Source organism: Myotis brandtii, unplaced genomic scaffold, assembly GCF_000412655.1.
Source record: "Myotis brandtii unplaced genomic scaffold, ASM41265v1 scaffold38, whole genome shotgun sequence".
In the NCBI taxonomy this organism is placed as follows: domain Eukaryota; kingdom Metazoa; phylum Chordata; class Mammalia; order Chiroptera; family Vespertilionidae; genus Myotis; species Myotis brandtii.
In genome coordinates this window covers 3,074,405-3,089,333 of record NW_005364596.1, presented here as the reverse complement: position 1 = coordinate 3,089,333, position 14,929 = coordinate 3,074,405, and the positions used below count along the sequence as shown (strand labels likewise).

General features: G+C 48.7%; 1 protein-coding gene across 4 annotated transcripts in view; it reads right to left on the bottom strand.

Annotated features, from left to right (window-relative positions):
* Positions 1-1,498: 1,498 nt before the first annotated feature.
* LEF1 (lymphoid enhancer-binding factor 1) overlaps positions 1,499-14,929 on the bottom strand; it is a 116,149-nt gene continuing 102,718 nt past the window's right edge. For 3 of the 4 annotated variants that reach the window (XM_005872416.2, XM_005872417.2, XM_005872419.2), the window contains one exon: positions 1,499-2,625. Coding sequence is in view for 2 of the 4 variants with exons in the window: in XM_005872417.2 (XP_005872479.1) it covers positions 2,546-2,625 (80 nt within the window). In the remaining 2 variants the exon portion in view is untranslated. The remainder of the gene's footprint in view (positions 2,626-14,929) is intronic. The other variant, XM_005872418.2, reaches the window with a different exon arrangement.

Here is a 14,929-nt window from a genome sequence, read left to right as displayed (position 1 = left end):
TTGGCTCAGTGGCTAGAAGGTTGGCCTGCAGACTGAAGGGTCGCAGGTTCTATTCCAGTCAAGGGCATGTGCCTCGGTTGTGGACTCAGGGGATGTGGGGAAGGTAACCAATCGATGTGTCTGTCTCATATCGACGTTTCTGTCTTTCCCTCTCCCCTCCACGCTCTCTAAAAAATCAATGGAAAAATATCCTCAATGGAAAAACAAGAAGAGGGGACTGGGTTTGGGGAAGGAGCCACTGGCTCAGAGAGGATCCAAACAACCCATTTCTTTCAACATTGCTATTCATTTTTTGTGTGTGAAAATTGTGGAGGGGGAACCCATGGAGAGGCTTGCACAAGGCTCGATCCTCAGCTCTGTATCCTTGCTGTCTACTTAATGGACAGGCTTTTATTATTCATGGATTTATTTCTAAGATCCAGAAAAGCCGATTAATATGTTGCTACAACCCCTCCCCGCAATAAAAGTAACAATGTCACCTCTTACATTATTTTGTTGGATTTTTCTAGTCAACTCCTGAAAAAAAGCATGGTGGGGCTTCAGGTATAACTACTTGGTTGATGTATACTTAAAAAGCTCAGATAATTTTCAAATGAATATGAAACCTTTATAAAAAGTAGGTCCCCTGAACATAAAATAGACATTTTTCCCTGGTTCAAGTTAGGACTAAATGAAGAGGAATTGGCGAGATTCCAGAGGATAGTAATAAAAATGATTAAAGGACTGATGATGAAAGGTTCAAGGAGTTGGGATTACTTAGCCTGGAGAAGAGAAATTTGAGGGGTGATTTAATGGCAATCTTCAAGTACAGTATGTGGAGGGTTATTACAAGTATGGTAGCCAGCTGTTCCCCAGCTGTATTGAAGGTTGAAAAAAAGAGATAGGATTTCAGCTAGAGACTTAAGTTAGACCAATGGTATGAATGGTCCTCATGCTATCTCAATGGATGGGAAACGATCGTGGAAAATCATGAAATACTGACGTTTGAAGCGCAAAATGTCTATTTTTGGCTAAGTCAGATACCAACCTATATGCTAGTAGTGTAACAAAAGGGAGACTTCTAGAATACAAACTCAATACTGGGGAAATGTTGACATTGGGGAGACTAGCGGGAGTTAAAACCTTCCTTCGGCACAGGGACACCTTGACCTGGGGACCCAGTTTGAGAAGCAATGAGCTATGAAGTGGAAAGCGCGGCACACCTGCAGACATGGCAGCAAGCTGAGGGTGGAGCCCACGGCGATGTCTGAGGGGCTCGAGAAGGGAATCAGTCCCATCCGAATCCTGGGGACCCTCTTCTTCCCATTGGCCCCGACTTCGTCTACACCTGGAAAGGAGGTGGAGGGGCCCACTCCGTACAAGTTCCTTGGAGGTGTACCTTTAAAGCTGCATCAGCAATGCCCCTCAGTCAAGGACAGAGCAGCTGTGGCCTGGCCTGTGGAGTTAGTTCACCATCACCAACTCCAGATGATCAGGAACTTCACGCTTTAAAAAGAAATTACACTTTAAAAAATTTTATTACAAAGCTTCTTTTAAAAAATGCTCAGCACGTTAACGCAAACTGGAATGACAAACGTTAGATGACAGTTTGGGGCAAAGGCTGTGCCTTGCTATTTAAAAAAAAAAAGGGTACATCAATGATCATTTTAACAACTGGCATAAAATCCCACTAATTGGCTAATAAAAACAGATACAAATACAGAACATTTAAAGTAATAACAATTCAAGTGCTGGGCTTTTTACAAGAAGGGGTGAGAAGGAAAGAAATGAAAATTCACTGCAAACTGGACTACCGAAAGTATCTGTTAAGGTTTACCATTAAAAAAAACAAAAACGAGATCCGAAGAAAAATAAAATGGAATAGCACTGCCGACTGCGACCAGCTGAGTGGACGTGGCCACTTACTGGACAAGATGTTGCCCAAAAAACAGTGGCTTCTTTTCAGTCCCTTTTTATTTCCAACTTTTTCAGATCTTTGAATTTTACTTAAAAGCTCATAGCTAGCAAAATATACAAGAAAATTAAAACTAAAAAGTGTAAATTAAAAAAATATTCAAGTTTAAAAAAAAAAGGAAGCAAACTTGATCCTTTTGCGCTGTTAAATAAAAGCTTCAGGAGAAAGGCAGAGAAGGAAAAGTGAAGACGGAGACATAGAGGGAACTCGGCCACACGTTCCCGCGGGGACGCTGAAGGCCGCGCTGGCTGCTGGCTCCAGGTGCTCCAGGCCCGCGGGGGCAGCCAAGTCACCATCCTTGCCAAGAGGTGACAGGTATGGATGCAAGAGGCTCTGGGAAGTGCACGGCGGACACGCGGGGAGGAGAGCGGCTCAGCTGACCCAGGGCCTGCTGGCATTCTCATGTGCTGCTGAATTTTCTTTTAAAAAACTTTTTACACTTTATTTTGGACCTTGGCTCTTGCAGTGGATGAAAGGGGTTCGGCAGTGATTGTCTCTGTGGATCAGTGTCTCTAGCGGTGACCTCAGGGTGAAGGTGGTGCCAGTTCTCCTCTGGGGTCGGCTGGGCAGGCCGTGGAGACAGTCTGGGTTTCAACAAGCTTCCATCTCCAGGAGGGGTCCCGGGGCCGCCGCCTTGGCTTTGCACGTTGGGAATGAGCTTCGTTTTCCACCTCAGGAAGGAACACAGGAGATGCTGTTAATGAGACTCTGTCTAAGGCCTGGACAAGACTTCACCTCTACTGAACACAGTACATGACTTGGGATCTCTGCGTGGAATGAATCCACTCTGCTGACTCGGCGATGGCTACACAAACTGCCCCATGGTAGCCCCGTAGCCCCAGACTACGTGAGAGGTAAGTGTATTTTATTGAAATATTTATTTTAGTTCCACGTACGTATATACATGTATAGGTTATGATGTGAAATACACTTTTTAAAAAAATCCCTTTAATACATTGGATCACGGACAAACATGAACTGTGGTGGGCAATGACCACATAAGGGGAAGAGTTGTTCTCTAAAGTGTTTGGGTATTCTGTGCACTGTGGGGATCGGCTGTGTGATTGTCCTACACAGGACTCACCCCTGCTCCCATCAGCCCTTGCAGGCACACGCCCACCGCCAGCCCCTGCGACCAGCATGTGCTCCGTCCACCACTCAGTCCACTGCGCATAGGCCTCTCCAGTCTCACTGCAGACTTACAGTCCTCTCGTTTTTTCTTCCCGATAACTAAGATCTCTAATGTTAGCCTTGGTTTGTACACTTGACAAGTGTTTGAGTAACTGTTGTTTGATATTGCTGATGACAATGACTTTCACAAAGGATCCCCAAATCCTAAAATGAGATTTTTTAAAGCAACTAAAAATAAAATATAAATGCTGTACCAGGATGAGACAAAGATGCAGGGAAAGTGAAAGCATGCCGAAGTTTGGTTCCTTCACCCGGGAAGGAACCTGGGGGGGCCACCCCGGTCAGACGACCTGGGTCCCTGGCCATCGCAGATGAATCCCAATGTTCGTGTTTGTGCTGTCCTTGTTACCAGAAGAAGTTTTCTTCAAAAAATTAATTCTAATAGTGAATTTCTTGATGCTTTTTGAGTGGAGAGAGACTTAGAGGAGAAATAGAAGGAAGCTTTGAAAATAGTTTCATAATGAAAACTGAACTTGGGGTGGGAGGTTGCAGTCTGTCAAGTGCTGTTCACGGAAGGAGAGTGCTCCGTGGAGTGGGGACCGGGAGGGCAGGCGAGGCCAGCGCCCGAGGTGCAGGCCTGTGAGCCTGGTGCGCGGTGAGCCCGGGGAACACTAGCTGCTCCTGGGATGACCGGCCTCAAAAGGACTCATCGAAACTGCGTAGAAACTATCTGTGTATCTGGGCAGTTACTGAAAACAGAAAGCGACCAAACAGAGGGCAGTTAACCACAGAGTGCTGTCCACTGAGGACCATGTCAATGCCTGTCCTCCTGCCAAACGCCCCTTTCCCGTGTGACAGGAAAACACTGCCGCCTTGTGGTTTTCTAATGTGTGCGGACGGCCTGCAGCCCTGGGCTGCCGGAGACCAATTCCAGCATGACATCAGGGCTGCATCTGGGAATGGCTGAAGGCATTTCCCCAAACCTGAATAGGATACATTAAATTGATTGTGGCTGCCAGACAGCTAAAGGGCATCTTAATCTATATGTTATTGCCTCCTACTGGCCAAACACCTGAACAGCTGTAGGCTAATTCTTCCATTTCCGACAATGGACTCTGTACCAAAAACCCTGACCCTTTGAAGTGTATATCTCTGCCTCGCCTCAGGACAAATTGTGTTAATAAAAAGCATGAGGTCCTGAGATGAGGAGACCTAAGACCTGAGATCTTAGAACTTAGCTCCTTTACTAAGCTCCTCTGACCCCCAAATGCCTTTCAAAATTATGTTTGGTCTCCAGACTCCTCCTTAATCTACGCACAGCCTTCTCCAGATTGCTGAATCCTTCTTGATGCTGCAATAAGAACCCTGGCACTGGGCCAGGCTTGTGCAGCGGCAGATGAGCCGGCCTCAGATCATCTGCAGGCTGAAGGAGACACACTGTCCCTCTGTTGGGATCCGTCCCTCATCCCAGCCACAGTCTGACTATGAGGTCATGAGGTCAAGACCTCCACGGCCCTGCGGTGGCCCTACTCCTTGAGCAGGGCTGGACACCTGCCAGTCTATAGCACCCCCACTTCGGCTCTCTGAGGCGCCCTTTCCCCTCTGACCTCACCCCAATGGGCCGCCTCTTCTCCTCCTGAGCTGAGCACAGCACTAACACAAGTGTCAGAACAAGCCTGGCTGTCCGGGGGGCCGTCCACCACAGAGGTAACGTGCACCTCCCGAAGGAATGTCGGCATCTGACGAAGCCGTTTCTTCCCCAGGTAGCCACACGCTTCCCCGCCGCTGATTCATTCTGTGTCCTCCCTCAATTCCTCTGGGAAAGCTGGCTTCAGAGTCCTCTGTACAACGGACAAAAAGCAGCTCGCCCCCACCGGGACACTTTCCTAACAGTGGCACGAACATTAAATACATGGGCCAAGAAACTGCCTCAACTCTCAGGTATGGCGGTCCGAACCTGGTTGCTCCTATAAACACAGGGTTGTCAGGGCAGACCAAGTCTTACCTCCAAGTGGGACCAATGGGGGCTGGCAGGGTTGCTTCACTGATATAACACTGGTCAAATCAAGAGTCTTTTCAAGAAACCACAGGCATGGCGCTGGGAGACTAGAGACTTCCCACATCTAAGGCTCCACCGGGGGCTGGGCCAGGCCAGGCGAGCCCCGGCGTAGCCCAACCCACCAGTGAAATCTGTGCAATCAAAGCCGCAATTAGACGCCCACTTCAAAGGGAGCCAGGGAGCCCTCTGTGTGTGTCAGAGCTCAGGCTCCTCCCGCGGGAGTCACTCCCGAGGGTGGGCCCTCTGGACAGTGGATTCCCAGGAGGCACAAGGCGACCGCCTCCCCCAGCTGAAACCCATGATGTTCTCTCTCCTGGACCAAACACCAGCCTTGACAAAATATCCCACTAACCAGATGGAACCAGAAGCCCAAAGGTTTCAAGATGGAGGGAGAACCAGCACTGACTCTGAGGTTTGACTCAGAAGTGAAGAGAAAGGGGTCATTCCTGCTCCATCAGCTCTGACAGGAGAGTCTATGAAGCTGATGCTTTGCCAGCCCACACCTTCCCCAGGGAGGACGCATGTGAGAGGGACGCGTTCCTCCATGGGCCCCGGAGCGGGCTGTAGGAAGATGAGAAGACCTGCCCCAGCCCCTTGGTGTCATGTAGTATCATGTCCTTGCTCAGAAATGGTGAAGAAGGTTCAAAGATTGGAATAAAAAAACCCTTCCTTCATCCTCCACCCAAATGTGACGAGCCAGGAGCAGGAACTGCAAATGTTCTAAAGTTATGGCATGAAATCCGAGGAGAGGTGCCTGTGAGGTGAACAGAGGCAGGTTTTAATTGCGAAGTTCGCCTTACAGCAGCACACTGCACACCTCACGCCAACTGTCGAAGTTTCAGCCCTGCCGCAGGGCAAACTGACAAAAGCCTGTGATTTCAGGGCGTGAACTCCCGCCTTGCGCAATGTCATGTATGTCAGGCGAGACGTGCCTCCTTCCAGAGCAGGAAGCAAGCATGACGGAGCTGGTCCAGCCGTGGTTTCAGAGGAGGCGGAGGCATACGGTCATCCAGGGGCAGATCCCAGGTGACCCCCGAGAGAACCCAGGCCTCCTGGCTCCCTGTGGGTCACAGCCTTGCTGATTCCGAGGAGGCTTTGTCTACAAGAAGTGGGTGAGGGGGAAGGAAAAGCAATGTCCGCCAAGCACGGGTGTGCCAGGCACTGGCAAGTACTTGACATGTACAGTGTCATGTAATCATCACTTACAGATAAGGAAATGGGGGCTGAGTGAGGTTAAGCAACATGCCTGAGGTTACCCCCAACAGGTGGCAGGATTAGCTTTTGAGCCCTGAGCATATGTTCTCTCCACCACACCTTTCTCCTCAGTCTGTCAAAAAGAACAAAGCAGCTTCCTGCAGTGCACGGACAGCTTTGGCAGAACCGCCCCCCTCACCTGGCTGTCAGTGAACCTGGCAGCTTCGGTTCCAAAGAACACAGCTGAGGACGAGAACGTGGCAGAGCCTCAAGCTGTCACAGTGCTGGCAAGGTCACCCCCACAAACAGCACATACTACCACTCTTCCTCATCAGAGCAGCCGCCACGTGCCAACTGGGCCCCATGTACTTTTCATTTATATATTATTTAAATAAGCTTCATCTTCTCATTCCAGATCCACATAATGTCAGAAGGCGCATATTACTGTCCAAGAGGGGTAGAATCTCAGGCAGAAAAGGAAGGCACAAAATATTGTAAAGATCAGATTTTAAAACAATTTTTTTAATCCTCACCCAAGGATCTGTTTATTTTTAAATTGATTTTTAGAGAGAGAGGAAGAGGGTGATAGAGACATGGATGTGAGAGAGAACTTGGATCGGTTGCCTCCTGCGTGCAACCTGACTGGGGATCGAACCTGCAACCTAGGTATGTGCCCTGACAGAGAATCAAGCCCACGACCGTTTGGTGTACCAGAAGACACTCCACCCAACTGAGCCACCAGCCAGGGCAAGAGCAGAGTTTTAAAAATCCAACATGACAGGGGTCATTAAGAATATTGGCCAACAGCACCAATTCCTCATTAGCATGTACTATATATGTCACATATGTGCACTGTGGAATAATGATAGGAGGTATGAAGAAATATTTAATTTCCACGTATTCTGTTGAAGAAGGCAGTTACACCCAAAAGAGTTAACCATTACATGCTTTGTTAACTTAAATAAAAGGTAAACCTAGAGTTCTCTGGGAAACCCCCTTATTCAGAAGGGCTGATTTCCTTTATAAATCCAGATGGCTCAGTGAGAAAAGCATTCTGATTAAAAAGAAATGTGTCCAAAATACTTTTTTTCTATCAACTATTCTGTGCATTGATCTTGTATTCAATTTCATGGACAATACCAAGTATTACGTGTCTTATGAGGGTTGACCAAGCCTCACACTTCTCTCCCTCCTGTATTTTAATGGCACGTGATCAACATTGAGAGCCAAGGGTCTGGTTCCCCATTTCTGTTGCCCACGGCAACTCGCACACAATGCCAGCTCTTTGGGCCAGGAAAGAAGGAAGAGGGATTGATGGCAAGGACACCGAAGTACAGCCAAGATTTCAAAGGCTTTCACCAGGTGGGCAACCGCGCCCCCCTCCCCCCCAGTGTCTTCCCTAACGCATGGCTGTCCAGATAAAACCACCCTGTCTGCTGAGCTATCAGGCCGGGCCGCAGCGACTACAGAGCTGCAGTGCACACCTGTGGGCTGCTGCCTCGCGCTCCTCTCATGCCCACTCCTCACACCCAGGCTAGAGCAGTGAGCCCTGACAGCACCTGTAAGGCGTGACCACCTCCTCTGGCCACAGCTGATGACGGGTCGGGCAGAAGTCTGTCTGAGGGCGCTGGGCCAGCCAGAGCCCCTTCCCTGGGGTTGGAAAGAATCGCCATCCCTTTGGGAGACTGAGATTGTAACAACACCTAAGCTTGGGAGTTCTGGCCTGAGGATCAAAGAACTCAGGAAGTCAATCTGCAGGAGGGAGAATGGAGCAATTGTCAGGGAGGGACGGACGTAAGAGGCAGGAAGAACCTTTGGACAGCTTTCCCAGGCCACCCACCCTCTAGTCCTCTCCTCAGCCCAACGGTCTGGCTTCCAAGAGATGCTCCTGTATCCTTAAAATAGATTTCCTGCCCTGCTCACGCTAGCATGGGTTCTTGCGCTCCTTGTGATCTCGAGGCGCCCGCAGCAGCGCGCAGAAGGCATCCTGCAGAAGGGGCAGGATCTGAACACCCGCAGTCCACATATGGCGTGGCCCAGCCAGTGCCCCCAGGCAGCGTCTCTATTTAAGACGGTGTGACCAGGCCTGCCCTTACTTGCAGATGTCACTTTCCTTATTGAATGTTCTCATCACGGAGTCCCGAATAAGGAACATTGTAGTCAAGTGTCAGCTGGGACAAGTTTAGCAGGGATTGTGGCCAAACAAGAGGAGGGAAGGCACAGGCAGGCCACCATCTCAGACAGGAGCATGCCCAGGGCAGGGGCTGAGCGTGAGCCTCTCCGGGCCACCGAGACCTCCACTTCCTGCTCAGAGTAAACTGTCGGTCCTGACAAGGCAAATGACACGCTACCAGGATCCGAGCGCTGAGGAAATGGCAGAGGTGCCCCTGGGCAAGGCCTCCAATTGAAGGACCAGGCAGGTGGAACAGGTGCACACGTTTTCCCAGGACATGCTGACTCGGGCCCATGGGAGCCGCGCAGCACCACTATCTTTATTCAGTTTCATGAACAATCAGCCCAGCTGGTGTAGCTCAATGGTTGAGCTTCCCTTTCCAAAAGCCCTCAACGCCCGTGTTCCCTGCTCAGTGCCTGACACACTCAGTGCCTAAGTGTATATTAAAATATCCCCTCTAATTAATTTTCTTTCCATGTGCACGAATCCGTGCACCGGGACACTAGTCTGAAATAAACGTTTTTCTCAACAAGACCACTGAAAATATCTAGTCCACTCCCTGATTCCAGGGCAGGGTACTCCTGGCTTCGGGCCAGGGTCCTGAGACACCCAGGCCCCAGTACTATCACCCGCCCTGAGGATGTCTCTGTTCCACTCTGTAGTCAGGCTGCTCTGTAGGGAGGCCTCACAGGACCCAGGGACCCCAGGTTCCCCATCCCTAACCACCTCGCCAGGCTCACAAATACCACCATCAAACAGAAAGCTAGAAGAATTTTCTTAAACATATAAATCCAAGCACTGCACAAACAGCTATTGCATTCTATACTGTACTAGAAACTACCTCCCCTACATACCTCTTGGCTCCAGAAAAATAAAGGTTAAAGTAAAAACACTAATTTTTCAGGTTAGCGAGTATACGCGATAAAGCCGAAAGCAGGTGTGTCTGTACCGAGCGCCTGTGTGCATCTGCGTCTGCACTGAACCGGAGGTTTTATGCTTTTTTAGAGATAGCATGTTTCTACTTTTAAACTAGTTCTTTGAGGTTATATAATCAAAGAAAATACATCAAACTATCACTAGAATATCTTCTCAGACTATATAATTTTAAGATGGTGGGCTTTTTTGTTGGTATTTTGCTAAAGTTACTAACCAAGTTGTGAAGTTACATTTTTAAATCAGTAAACTCAGAATGACAATCCTCTCTAAAAAAAAAATTCTAATTCTTGGCTTCTTTAATTCCGTATGAATCTTGATTAGCTCAGGAAAGGAAATTCAGTCTTTGAGGATAATCTCTGACTTCTGACAAACTCTTGAGATGTTACGTGTTCCAAATCAAACATGAACCAAAACACTGGAAGCTCACAGCAACTTGATCCCTGTTCTATCAAACCCAAGAATTCCCTCGTGACAGAGCAGCTCAAGTGCTGCCTATTCTAGGAAGCCTTCCCCGATCTCACTCTGATTTACGTACTTCCTGTTCTCTTTATGCTTACATAATGCACTGCATGCGCCTCCTTCCTAGCACAAAGCATATTATTTTCTAATTACCCATGTGTACATCTGCACCTTCTTAAACTGGGAGCACGCCAGGAAGGGACAGGGCCCAGTTAGCAAGCCCCCCCCCCCCCCACACACACACACACTGCCTAATGCAGTTCTTGCAGGAGTCGTCCTCGCTGTGTATTTGCAGAGAATAAACAAACGATTAGCCCAGCTGGTGTAGCTCAATGGTTGAGTGTTGACCTATGAACCAGGAGGTCCCGGTTTGATTCCCGGTCAGGGCACATGCCCGGGTTGCAGGCTAGATCCTCAGTGTGGGGTGTGCAGGAGGCAGCCGATCAACGATTCTCTCTCATCGTTGATGTTTCTCTCTCCCTCTCCCCTTCCTCTCTGGAATCAATAAAAATATATTTTAAAAAGGAAACAACAAAAAACACACAAATGATTGGCATTCATGATACTTGCCTTCCAGTTGGGCCTGAGGAGAACATGTGCAGTCTCATCCCCTGTGGCCCTGCGCTCCCAGCATTCCCACAGCCCAACAGCTAAGGATGAACTGGGCTTTCGTGAAAGACCCACAGCTTGGGAATCACTCCAATCTAGAAGAATGTCTCTTACAGATCCCACTGCTAATTGTCCTGGAAGCTGTGGCAAGGTATAGTTACGGGGTGAACGTCAGTTCTGTGTTTCAGCACGATTTCACCAGAGTAAACACTCTTCTCCTAAGACCCGAAGTGGAAGCACAGGGGAAACGGGGACACAGCTGGGGGCACAGGAACTGCTTAATCGCCAGGTTCTATCTCGGTCTGCATGAGGCGACTGCAGTGGCATTTCCCATCAGCAAAAGGGGAAGCTTTAAATGAAACCTATCTTTTGAAGAGTAGAAACACAAGCTTCCAGAGGGCTTTTTGGTTCGCTGAAGAGAGCCTTTTCCTTGTTAGCAGGGCATTTTCCTTTGAGTTGATGGTTCCATACTAGTTCAGAGTCATGAGAGGCTCTAGCGTTTGAGCAACAGACACGGATGAAAGATTTTCTTTAAGGACACCAAACAGTGTTACGTTTCACTGTGTACATAAGAGAAATAAACCATCTCAAAAAAATATCTTCCGGCCCAGCTGGTGTGGCTCAGTGGTTGAGCACTGACCTGTGAGCCAGGAGGTCAGGGTTCGACTCCAGGTTGGGCGCATGCCGGGGTTGCAGGCTCAATCCCCAGTAGGGGGTATGTAGGAGGCAGCCGATCAATGATCCTCTCTTATTGATGTTTCTATCTTTCTCTTCCTCTCCTTTCCTCTTTGAAATCAATTAAAAATAAAACACACACACACACAAAAACTCTTCCTGTTGGAGTCAGGACATCTCCCCTGCCTGGGCCCTGTGCTCCATCAGCTTTACCTGACAATAGAGAGGAGCAGCAGGACTTAGCTAATACTCCGTTACTTCCCTTCAGAACTGAAGACTAGCCGTGGGAGCCTTCACATCGCACTACCCGCATGATTGATTCTAATCACGTGTTTTATCTGTCTTCGGTTTGTATCTAAGGTGAAGCCAGCACTAGCATGACTCAAGCTTGACCAGGGATCCTCAAACTTTTTAAACAGGGGGCCAGTTCACTGTCCCTCAGACCGTTGGAGGGCTGGACTATAGTTTAAAAAAAAACTATGAACAAATTCAGCAACAGGCAGCGGCGGCAAAAACACCCGGCAGGCCGCATGTGGCCTGCGGGCTGTAGTTCGAGGACCCCTGCTCAAGACTGTCAAATGGAGCCACTTGATCATGTCAGCGGAGAATCAAACCCATAGAAGCAGAGCATCCAGGCCCTGGCCTGGGAAGAAGGGGGTAGGCAGGGCGACCTTTGCAGGAACATAACACAGCCACTGTGGGTACAAGTCATCCGAGATCACACAGGTGTGTAATGGTTACAAACCACCCAGGCACAGAATGCAGACTGCAGACTAGTGAATATAAAAGAGACCCGAGTCACTCTGACAACACTGGGAGGCAGTGCAGACCACGGGGAGCAAAGCAGGCTAGGAAGCTGGTGGGAGCCCTCTCAGTCCTGCCACACAAGGAGCCAGAGGCACACTGATTGGAAATGACCCGCCCCAGGCCCCACAGCTTACTCAGGGGTGACGTGAGGGGCCGGGGCCTCACTCCTAGTCCAAGCTCCTCCTGCAACACAAGGCTCTCTTTCCTTGCCTTTCCTTGCTTTGCCACTGCTCTATTTCAGCACCATACACAGAACACCCTCCATTTCTCAGGGTAACAACTGGGTGTCCCCAAGTGTTACATCCTCAGAAAGGCCCTTTCTGAGCAGCCAGCCTGAAGCAGACACCAAGCCCAATCCCCGCTTCATTTTGATTACAGCGTATATACTTCCCCATTCATTCTTCATCAACCACCCGGCACGCAGCAGTATGAGCACCGTGAGAGCAGGGAGCTCCCGCGCCAAGTCCAGCACTCTACTTCCAGGTCTCTCACAGCCTGGCTTCCGTTGGTGCTCAGTGCCTGCTGAATGATGACGAAACAAGTCAACTACTATACCTATCACAGTTCCTGAATTCCTAACACAAAGAGAAGGTGGGGGAAGAGCAGAGATATTATTCGTAATTTACTGAAATCTTTATGAATGCAAGTCTTAGCTCCTTTCTGCTCTCTCTATATATTTATTTATATTTATATATGCATATATTTTTTATTGATTTCAGAGAGGAAGGGAGAAGGAGAGAGAGATAGAAACATCAATGATGAGAGAGAATCATTGATAGGCCTCCTGCACTATGCCCCACGGATCGAGGCCACAACCCAGGCATGTGCCCTTGACTGGAATCGAACCCGGGACCCTTCAGTCCACTGGCCGATGCTCTATCCACCGAGCCAAACCAGCTAGGGCTGCTCAGTAATTCTTATCAAGGGACCACCAGTGCAGCTCTCCGAAGCAGGACAGTGAGGGGACAGTGACTTCAAAGGCTGAAGGACGGCCCAGCAGCCAGGGAAGCCCCACCGTCTGGAGCCCCACAAGCAGCTGGTGGGAATTTTGGCTGGAAGAGGGTGGGGCCCACTTTATTTTGTTTTCTTCTGGGATCACACAGTCTGTGTTTGAGCAAATTCCTCTGGAAACTGGCAGGAAAATGACCCAAAGGCTACTGCAAAAAGCTGAAATAGATTGCCCAGGCAAAAGGTGGATTTAAAATTCAGATTAGAGAGGACACCTTAACTTTAGAAAAAGTGACAAGAAAGCACAATGATAGTTATGACTTATTTTTTTAAAAAAGTTGTTTGGGATACACTCACTCTAGGACACAAACTCTGCTTAATCTTCTAATGGAAAATACTAGGTAATGTTAATCAATAAGGACACAAAACCAAATACAAACTCTGAAGTATAGTAATACATTTTCCATGGTTTTTAATAGAAACAGCATTAGAGATTTGGATGCAAATAGAAGGTGGAGCGAGTCTGTGAAGGTCAGTCCTCAGCACACTGCACTTTGGAGGATCTCCCCTTTGGGGGAAGAGCACAGAAGGAAAGACTGCTGTCCAGACCTGCGTCAGTACTCAAAAAGAGTGCAAAAAATCCCACACAAGCTCGTGTGTGTGATGGTTACTAGAATTACTTCTATTATGATAGAAGCCATGAGCTTCTGGAGGCAGGGCTGGTGATTAAGTCACCTTTCTGCTCCTTGCTCCTCATCACCAAGTGGGGAGGCTTCAGAATAGGTCCTAGGATCATAGCTGTCAGGCTGAATTAAAGATGAGCATCTGTGACATTTTTTGGATTCTTTGTTTGGACACCTCGATGAAGGAATGGCCCTCTTTTCACTCAGAGAAAAGCCTGCCTCTCTGCATTAGTTTAGAAGAGTTGTGTTTTAAATGATTTTGAGAGAGATTTGTTGTTCTATTCATTTATGCATTCATTGGTTGATTCTTATATGTGCCCTGACTGGGGATTGAACCCACAACCTTCCTAGGTGGGGACAATGCTCTAACCAACTGAGCTACCTGGCCAGGGTTAGAAGACTTTTGATATCACAGAACTACGGTGATGGGATTCTGAAGAACCTGGGAATCTGAGTAAGATCAGGGAGTTGCACAGAGGAGAGAGCACCCAAGTCGGGTCTCAGTGAGGGTGGAGGAGGAAGGCAGGCACCTGTGGCACAGAAACAACTGCAGGTGGTAGGTCTTACCATCCCCATTTCACAGATGAGGAGAACGAAGATGAAAAAGCTGAAGTAGAGGCCTGGCCGGGTGGCCCAGTTGGTTGGAGCATCATCCCATGCACCAAAAGATTGCAGGTTCAATTCCTGGTCAGGGCACATACATAGGTTTCAGGTTCAATCCCCAGTCAGGGCACGTTCAGGAGGCAGCCAACCAATATTTCTCTCTCACATTGATGTGTGTGTCTCTCCCTCCCTTCCTCTCTCTCTAAAATCAATAAAAAACATATCGTTTGGTGAGGATTTAAAAAAAAAGCTGAAATAGATTGCCCAGGCAAAAGGTGGATTTAAAATTCAGATCTACTTGGTTCCCAAACCTCTGCTGGCTCCTTTGGGAAACTGCATTGACATTTCAGCACCAAAATGTAGTTCTAAAGACTAAGTAGGAGTCACCTGGTTCTAGTCAAGAGCCAAATGGTCTGCAGGCCAGCGCTCCACTCAGGCACCCGGCCCTCCAAGCACAAGGCAGTGCGTGCAGCAGCCGGCACCCACCTGGGAACCGCCAGTAATTCTGCCTGGCCTGAGCACAGGACTCATCAGACAGGCGGGAGGGCAGGAGGGGCGGAGAGCGAGCGGCTGAAGGCTGAACTCTGAGGAGAGGGGAGAGGTGGGGCAGCACTAAGTGGTTTGCTCTTGATCCTACGGGCGGTGAAAAGCACCGACTGTTTTAGTTGGGAAGTGACATAATCAGTCTGTGTTTGAGC